General features: G+C 39.3%; 1 protein-coding gene across 1 annotated transcript in view; it reads right to left on the bottom strand.

The window, feature by feature from the left end:
- Positions 1-2118: 2118 nt before the first annotated feature.
- The window catches only part of cdh16 (cadherin 16, KSP-cadherin), a 25292-nt gene continuing 17426 nt past the window's right edge, over positions 2119-9984 (bottom strand). The window contains exons 12-17 of the mRNA XM_088413590.1: positions 8735-8976; positions 8531-8661; positions 7979-8218; positions 4480-4596; positions 3210-3326; positions 2119-2519 (exon numbers count right to left, since the gene is read on the bottom strand). Of these exons, the coding sequence (XP_088269716.1) occupies positions 2419-2519; positions 3210-3326; positions 4480-4596; positions 7979-8218; positions 8531-8661; positions 8735-8976 (948 nt within the window). The 3' untranslated portion in view covers positions 2119-2418. The remainder of the gene's footprint in view (positions 2520-3209; positions 3327-4479; positions 4597-7978; positions 8219-8530; positions 8662-8734; positions 8977-9984) is intronic.

The following is a 9984-nucleotide window of genomic DNA, read 5'->3' as shown; positions in this document are numbered from 1 at the left end:
CTATTTCTGCCCCCCGCCACACACACACACACACACACACACACACACTCGCTGCACCGACTATAAATAAAATGATTATCTATGAAAATTGTAAACGTAAAGCAAAACTGTATCCTTTTCAACATTAACCAAACAAAATAATCAACACAATAACTGTGAACTAGTCTTTTAAAAGACTTTATACAGGTTACAGCTTAGTATAAAACTGAAAAAAAAAAAAAAAAACAAGTGCATCACAGTATCTGAAAATGCCAATCCTTGTTCTATTGCAATTACACTTCACAAAGCTAAAACAAAGCTTTTCCCAAGGGCAGTGGTTCTCAAATGGGGGTACGGATCCCCCCTTTTTTTTTATATCATAAAAAATCAATGGGGTAAAAAACACTAGGGAGCTGAAATTTCAGTAGATGAATAATACATGTAAAATGTCAAAATGCAACGATTCTGACATTTCTATGTGATTGCAGCTGGACGTGCAAGATTTTGTGTACAAAAATAACCATTGTCCAAATTTTGGACCATATAAAACCATTATAATTATAATTTTTGAGATGCATTTAGTAGGATTCATGGCATTGATTTTCCTGCGATTTCTGCATCATTCCGTTGAGTGGCCGTCAAACTACGTCAGCAAACAGAAAATTCTTTGTTGATTGTGTTTCACCTCAAGACAGTAGATGGCGATAGAGACCAGCTAATGGCTATGTCTTAAAGTGTCATCGTCACGTCATTTTTTAATTTTTTGTTCATAAATGCAACCTGTATATGCATGGATAGAACTGATGTCACTGAACAATTTGAGTGGTTGAAGGAAAAAAATATTCACAAATAACTTATCACGCCTTGAACAAAATTAGGAAAAAGTGTGTGGATAAATAACAGAGGCTTACAGGAGCACAAATGAGCCGATGAAGGAAAACTAAATACGTTCATACTGATGATACCACAATTGGCGCAGCAGCAACTGTCACACCAGCTTTAGCCATCAACGACCAGCCACTCATTCTGCAAGCTGCTGATGTGAGATGTACTCTCCAGAGCATCGTCACCTAGAAGGTGCTGTTGAGGTATTCGCTTATATCGTCGAGCATATCTATGTTGTCCCCACATGTCTGAAAACATCCACCGCGGTGTCAGTTTCAAAGCAGTTTGCAGTGACTGAGCCGGGTAATAACAGGCCGGCGGCATTAACACCTGCTATCGTGAAGTGCCTGGAGAGACTTGCTGGTCTTCCATCCGCCCTGGACCATCACCAGTATGCATAAAAGCGATAGGTCAACCATCTAAACTGCCCTCCGTCTGTTTTATTAAAGACGTTACGGATGACAATTATTGAGTCATTAAAGTCGGAGTCAAAGTACAGTTTGAGTCACAAATGTCAGAGGCTGAGTCAAGTCTGAGTCTACAAAGTCTTAAGTCCAAGACCGGATCAGATCAAGAGTAAACCCCAGGATAGAAAAATAATATTTTCACAAACACAAAGTTGGAGAAAGCATAGAACTTGCTTGTTTTAAAAACAATAACCGTTGGCGGCGGTTTAGGTTCAATTCTGAGTCAAGCCAGAGTCCAAGTCCAGTCCAAGTCACAAGAGTCCAAATCTGTGTAAAATCAAAATCTTCAAGGCGCTGCATGTGTCCAAAATTGTAAAATCGTCTTGCAAATGACGTCATGTTTGTGTGTTTTTTTCCAAGACATTATGACTTACACCAGTTATCGCGTGACAAAGGTCCAATAAGTCAAGTTAGGGTCCAGTCTGTGTCATAAAAGTCTATGTCAAATCAAAGTCCACAAGATCTGAGTCCAAGTCCAGAAAAAAACCTTAGGACAGAAAAATACTATTTTTATGACCACAAAATTTGAGAAACATCGAGCTTGCTTAGTAAGGAAAGATCTTGTTCTCCAAGTGTCAAACTATGCGTCCAAAATTGTAAAATCATCTTGCAGAATCTGCAAAGTCCGTCATATTTATTTGTCTGATTTTTAAAACACATTAGGGCTTACATCAGTTACCAATGGTTGGTAAAAACCATATTTTAGAACCACAATTTGCCACTGCTGTGTGGTAAATGAAAGAACAGCCACGTGTTACGAAAAAAGCAGGAAAAACAAACAACAGCAAAACAAACAAAACTAGCATGCAATTTTCCCTTTTAATCTGATTCTGGGTTTACAAAAATGTCAAAAGACAAGAAATAAAGTACGAAATAAACCGCCACGATTATTACTAACTACGTACAGTATTTGCAGTGTAAAGAAAGCACAACTGTAAACATCTACACTTAAAATAACATGTAATATGGAACAAATAAGCACACATTTTAGGCCCCAAATACGCTACAGAATGTCATAACTTGAAATAAGAATCATTTTCAGAAAGCAGAATAATTCTACCTGTGCAATGGATTGCGCCTATCGTGTTTAGATGGACATTTTCAGAGGAACTCTCTCCTGGTTTGTGTTACCTGGTTGTTTGGGGTTCTGGTAAGACAGTCTCACAAACACCACGACGAGAATGGTTCCTAATAAGCGAAAAATAAATAAATCAATAAATAAATGAAATAAAAGTAATTCCCCAAATATAGGACGCACCTATGTGTAGGACACACCTTTCATTTTAGGGTGAAATTCTGGTATTTTCTGTTACCGTGTATAGGACACAGTACAAGTTTGGCGACAATGTAAAAACTTTAGCAAAACAGAATAAATTTCCTCTTTGTAAAGTTATATACTTGATGCGGGTTAAATGTGTTTCAGATTTCCCACATTGTGAGCGGTCAGTGAACGCCTCGCCAGTGTAACGTTGAATGCACTTGATGCAGTAGGTTTTCCTTTTCCTCGTGACGCGGCTCGAGTTCTTTTCCCCATAATTACCCGACGGTGCGCAACGTCCGTGTTCCACCGAGTTTATGATTGTGTGTGTATATGTCAAAAGACCAAAAATAATAAACGGAATACCTTTCCGTGTTCTCTTAGCGGTGCGCTCTGAATTGAATCAGCTGGAGACATCATAACATCTACGTAAACAAGGATGGACTCGGATGTTGGTTTAGTCCGCTCGCTTCTTTCATTGAAAATAACGCCGTAACAACCACAGCTAAAACGAGCTGCTGTTAGCTGCAACTGGCACTTGCTGCTAATAGCCGACTGACGTCCACCCAAAGTGTGTCTTCTATTCGGGGAATTACGGTCAAGAAAACGTGACTACTGACCTATGACTGCAAATGTGCCAAGCAGAATGCCCACTGCGGACTGGATAGTCGGCATGCCCTGCAGCTGCTTGGCTGGCATTTTGCAGTTGCCCCTGATGTTGCAAGGACACACCGTCACTAAAAGACGAGGGGAGAACCACTTAGTCAAAGCTCCACATAGCACAACGGCCGTTCAGATCAGGGCCAGCGTTATAAAAAAGATGGAACGTTCGGTATTAAATGCCCATTTTTGTTTTAAGTATTCAATCAGATTTGCGGTTTTTCTGCAGAAGAAAAATAATTGCATGTGTTAGCTAAATAGAGGTGCTTTGACAGACATTCTGTATAGTTTCATAAAATTCTGGATTTGTTTTAGGCTGATGTTGGTTAGCAATTAATCTCTGCAGATTGATTTGAAAATGTAGAATTGCTAAAATAGCATTTGTTTCCTCCCAATACCTTTCAGTGGGCGCAGTTATCCTTATTTACGGGCCGGTCAGGTACCTATTACCCTACAAATAGCTGGGGTCAAGAGTAAATATATCGTTTAAAAAAAAATGCATCCCATGGCACGTTTCTTAAAGTTAAAAAACAATAATTCTTGCCATATGCAATACATTTTTTTTTTTTTTTACACAAACTGTGACTTTGTGTAAAGTAATGACATCCAGGTTCAAGTCTTTGCAACTTCCTTGCATTTCTCACCAAATTATTGCCTGGAAGATGTGCTTTGTTTGAATGGAGTGACCCTATGAAGAAATTTCATGAAATTTCATTTTTGGGACATTTTCTTGCACATGATTCTTGCAGTATTTTAGACCATGAATGGGGCAGTCCTGGTAGTGTGATAACTAAGTGGTCGTACCATGTTGAACTTTGACATGTCACCGCCTGGGTGAAATTTCAGCTCCCTTGTATCTTTCATTGCTTTCCCTTCGATGTGGAATTTCTTTGATGTAAAGATCAAAATACTGCGCAAGGTTGAAGGATACAAGGTTGTGGCACTGATTTTCGTATGATAAATAGTGATACCACCGTTACTGCTATAGATGATTAAAGTACATAAAGATAAAAAGTTCAAATAATCAGCATGTGGCCAATGATTTTTTCTGAATATTTGAAGGACCTTAATCGGGCCCTAATTAAAAGTACATGGGAAGTTAGGGTGAAAAAAAAAAGGAGTCAGCAGGATGTCCTTGTTAAAGGACATGTGGTCAACGGGCGTCCCGATGGGTCACCGGAATCGAACTGGGCTAAATTGGCACACAGCGGGAGCGCGGGCGCCTATTACCTGGTAAGTTTATGAAGGTGCTCCGAGGAGGAGAGCTGCTGTCAGAGATGGTGAAAGGCACAGTGTAAACCTCTGGGGCCAGATATGCTGTGTTCAGGGAGAGGTTAGTGTGAGTATCTGACAAGAAAAAACAAAAACAGATTTAGTTGACTCATCCAACGCCAAAAGGATGAAAGTATACCTGGAGTTATGTCAACGCACAGAAGTTACCACCGCTGGATTTTATTGGATTCCTGCAGGTGTCAGCAAATCTAATTTATTGATTTTTAATGCATGGACTGGAAGAGCATATTTGCAAATTAAGAGCAAGTTAATTGGAACGTCACTGAGTCTTGTTGACTCCTTTTAAAATATAACACATTTTTGAAAAAAAATAGGGAGTTAATTTTCACTTGGAAATTGGACAATTTGCGCCGTTGTGGGTGTGAACATGTGGTGGATTTTTGTAGATTTAAACTATATCATCCACTAGGCTAAATATGGCAGTCAGAATATTTCTGTTTTGCATTATTGGAATATGATTCAAGAGGCAGAATCTACTTTTTTTTTTTAAATCCATATCAGTGGTCGGCCATTTTGCCTTATGTTGCCACCATGGATGGATGGATGGATGGATAGCTGTGATTGGTACTTAACTGAGCATTGACAGCAAGTGGCAAAATGGACGCTCCCTAGAAGCATAAAAAGGTGGATCATTTTTAAATTTTTGCTTAATTCATCATTCCGCAAACACAACATTAATCAGAATGACGTGTTTTAACTCAAAGGGTAACATGTAGTACATGATTGATAAGAACATTTTGGGGTTGACCTTAGTTAAAAAAACAAAACAAAAAAAAAAACATGGGCCTTTTGCGCTGTTGTGGGTGTGAACATATGTGGGGAATTTTGTTGCTCTACACTAGAAGATGTTCAATGCAGCTCCACTAGTCTAAATATGTCAATCTGAATATTTTTGTTTTGCCTTTGTGAAATATGATTTAAGAAGCAAAATCCATTCATTTTTATCGGCCATTTTGCCACTTGCTGTCGACTTAAAATGACATCGCAGTGGCTGAACTTGCGAACGTCACATGATGCAACTCAAAATACAGGTGAGCTGTGACTGCAACTGCGATTTCATTTTCGATCAACAGCAAGTGGCAAAATGGCCGCCCCCTGTGATTCATAAACAGGTGGATTATTTTTGGGGGCTTAATTCACAATTCTGCAAACACAATATTAACCAGAATTCTGAGTTTTAACAATGCGATCCAACGTATACCAACCAAAAAGAACATTTTAGGGTTGAATCCCTTTATAAAAATGATAGCGTTGCGCCGTTGTGGGTGTGAACAGTCGATTTCATTTGCTCCATCTGATTATAAAACCCGGTGAGTCAGCCATGACCGCATCCGTGACCTCACAAACGGATGAACGGACAATGCGCGGACAATGTAGTATGTTAGTTTTGCACACACACGAAAATCTTATTGTCCGTCATCCCCGCGTTCAGCGACACCCACGCGCTTTTGTGAAGTGTGCTAGAGTGGGACTGTATCTTATCTGCGCAAATCCGTTTAAAATACACGGCTGGCTGTATGACGTGAGAGCGGCGCTGTAAAGAGAAGTGTTTATCAAGTTGTTTGAAGCCTTATCCGAGCTTTTACGTCCGACGGCCCGAACGACAACAGCTGTGCAACACTTTGTTTGCCTTGCGCTAGTTTTTATGCGGCTCCAAACCCTGCAGGTTTGTTCTGTAGCTTTTTACCGTGACAAAGGTTGATTAAATGCATCAAATATAGAACGGATGAGTCATGCCCACTTACTGAAAGGGAAAAAAAAAAATCTGACATAAGTGGGGCTTCATTTGCATCGATGGGCATATCGAGACAAAAGCGGCAGACCGTTAATGGCGAGGTGCAGACTTTCGGCGCTTTTAGCCTCCAGAAGCTGGACGGAACAAATTGATGACGCCAGAGCAATGGCGCACTTCAGGTGCAACTTCTAATTACTGCTGGCGGCAATGGAGGGGAGGGGGAGGTGGCAAACCTGAGGTGAAGGTGCTCGGTATGTGCTAAATGGACCTCTGGTCACAAAATAACTTCCATTAAAAAGATATGATAAGAATTTGTGCGACGATGATTGAGTTTGCCACCGTGGAAACAACGTAAACAGAGCTCATTTCCGTTCCATTTTTATGGGCAACCGCTGTCAAATGTCAAATAAGGAATGCCGGAATCGAACCCACAACCTCCACATGTGAGGCACACTGTGTGTGTGTGTGTGTGTGTGTATGTATGTATATATATATATATATATATATATATATATATATATATATATATATATATATACACAGTATATATATTTCCTTTTAAAATGATGTAAGGCAAAGGGATGTAGCTCAAAAATCGACAGTTACAGCAATTTAAATGTCATATATATATATATATATATATATATATATATATATATATATATATATATATATATATATATATATATATATATATATATATATATATATATATATATATATATATATATATATATAGATAGATAGATAGATAGATAGATAGATAGATAGATAGATAGATAGATAGAAAGATATGAAATCAACATTAGGCAAATTTAAAAATATTTGGTTCAATAATCATATACAGTACTAGATGTTCCAACAAAGTTCAGAAAATGTTATTTGATCTATTTTTCAACTTTTGATGCGCATCAGTTGCTTGGATTACACATAAATATAAAAATAATCCCCTGCAAAAAGAAACATGTTATAGTATACGTGTTATAATTGATCTTGGATAAAATCCACTAGCACCAATCAGGATTGCCCAGTTTTGTTAGTGAGCAGTTTCTGGACATCCCAGGAAATGTAACCAGCAATCTTCGAGACTATTGTGTTGACGTTTGTGTGAAGAATATGACAAAAATATGTCTCATCTTCGTTCCAACAGGAACACGCTCACGTTGGGGAAAAGCAACAAGGCCGGATTACTGTTTCCTTGACGACGGCTGTGTGAGTATTATGCCCAGTCTGTTACTAAGAAAACAATCTGTGCTTTTATTGCTCAGCTTTCTTTTCTTTGCTGTCATGATCATATACGTGATAATAATTCTCTACAATACAATTTTAATAGTTTCATACCATAAAAAGCGCATAGAACGGAGCTCTTCTTGGGTAAAGGTGTATATTTTTTCTGGTCACCAGAATGGTAATGTTTTGTCTAAGATGACAACTTTTTGTCTACTTTGACTTTAAGGATGGGGTAATGACCAATCACGGCTCACCTGTTGGTCATGTGACATTCACACACTGAGCTAATTTGACTTGACTCGATTTAGTTGACGTAATCCAATAAACTATTATTTAAAGAAGGTGTAATATATGTATACATCCTGCAGGAACTAAAAAACAATAATGGTTTTAAATGGGTTTTAACGTTTTAAAAAAAATGTACTGCCCAGGTGATGATAAAATACGGTGTTTACGTCCAGGGGAGCTCACCATTGATAGGCGTGAGCTTCCAGTTGCGTCGTACGGTGGCGTCGCTCCTTAGCGAAAAGTTGAGTCTTCCCCCGTGCTGCGGTCCGTCGCTGTCCCGCGAGGCCAGCACCAGCGCTTGGTCTTCCCAGCGAGGCGTACACAGGTACTTCCAGGAATAGTCGCCCACCAAAACTGGACTGTTGTCATTCACGTCCAGAATTTGCACCGTGACCAAGGTTGACGCAGATAAGGAGGAATTTCCTTGATCAAAGAAAAACTCAAGATTTCAGCTATTTATCGCAATAATGTACTGTGTACACAACAAAGCATTTACCGTATTTTCCGTAGCATAAGGCGCGAATAAAAGCGCCAGAAATGCGTCCTACAATCCATTCCGAGAATATTCGGTACGTTCCCTTTTATTGACCTATATTTGAGCATGCGCCTTTTAATACGGTGAGCCCGATGTATGCGTTGAGTACGGAATTAGGTCCTATGATACGATGTGCCGTAAGGTGCGGAAAATACGGTATGTGTATTTTCGTTATTGGATTCATCTAAACTCCATCTTACGCCCATCCACTGCAATGATCTCCATAGTGTAGGTACTGTTCTCCTCCCTGTCCAGTGCTTGCACAGTCTTCAGCTCTCCTGAGTATTTCCCTATTGAAAAATATTTCTTGGTGTCCCCCTGGAGAGAATATCTAAAAAGAAAATCACAAGGAGCTCAGCAGAACTTCACTGTTGATGACGTTTCCTCAGAAATGTGAGATTTACCTGATGGGGTGAGAATCCGGGTCGTAGCCTCGGATGGTGGCAATAACCCGACCGGGTTCTTCGCCCTCTCTGACCGTCACCTCATAATGGCTTTGAGAAAGAACCGGACCTTCGTTTACGTCGTCAACGTAGATCGATACGGTTGCAGTCGATGAAGGACCGTAGCGGCCTCGGACCAGAGCTACTGGGTTCTGGGCACTGAGAACGAGGATGTACTCGCTTTCGCGCTCAAAGTCGATAACCTGCACAAACAGAGAGAAAGAAAGAAAAAACTGTGCCTAATATGTTCTGAACTTACTCACTTCCATCCTAGTTAAAACTGATCTTTAATTTCCATAGCGAACAGTGGAGGACACCCAAACTAAATCTTTGACATCTATAGTCGTCAATGGCACTGAACGAGTGGATTTAAGAAAAAAACGAACAATTTCTTGAGAAACTGCGTGTGAAGGCTACATGAAATATTGTGGATTTATTTGGAATGGGTTACAATTAGTGTTGTTCCGATGCATATATGACATGGTGGTATTAGCGTCTGCAAGGACTAACAAATAACTTATATCATTTACATACATATCATTTACCCATATTTATGTGCTAAAACGCTCAGATTTAGAGATTTTGATATCTGTTATTGTCAGCCACCCACACCAATGAGACAATAAAAAATTCTTCTGGTATCAATCTGTTCAAGTCCGAGTCTTCAGTTGTTTAGTATTAAAGAAAAAAAAATCAAAATGGGGTGGTATCGGTTTGGTATCGGCAGGAATGGGATGTCATTTTTAGTCGAAAGCAAGAGGCAAAATGGCTGCCTCAAACAGATAAAAAATAAGTAGATTTGACTGCTTAATTCATATTCCACAGGCAGAAAATGAATCAGAATGCCATATTTGGACCAGCGGGGCAGCATTAAAGTCAATAGCCTTGTGTGTTCGCTCCCACAGTGGCGCAGAATCCCCATTTTCGAAAAAAAAAAAAATCTACCCAAAAATGTTCTTTCCAAAAATATGTCATATTTTCAAAGGAGTCACGATGAACAATAATGTGAGGGCATTCAATGTTCACTGACTGCTCACAATGTGGGAAATCTGAAACACAAATCCATGTAATTTACGGATATTAACGCAAGAAAATATTAAGAATTTACAAAATATAAGATCTATTCTGTTTTGCTATAACTGCTACATTGTCGCCAAACTCTTGGTGCGTCCTGTACACGGCAACATAGAAAATACCAGAATTTGACCCTA

This window comes from Hippichthys cyanospilos, chromosome 4 (assembly GCF_059441005.1).
Source record: "Hippichthys cyanospilos isolate Australia breed blue-spotted pipefish chromosome 4, RoL_Hcya_1.0, whole genome shotgun sequence".
Lineage (NCBI taxonomy): Eukaryota > Metazoa > Chordata > Actinopteri > Syngnathiformes > Syngnathidae > Hippichthys > Hippichthys cyanospilos.
Note: the sequence above shows the minus strand (reverse complement) of the source record. Positions and strands in the feature narration are given on the sequence as shown.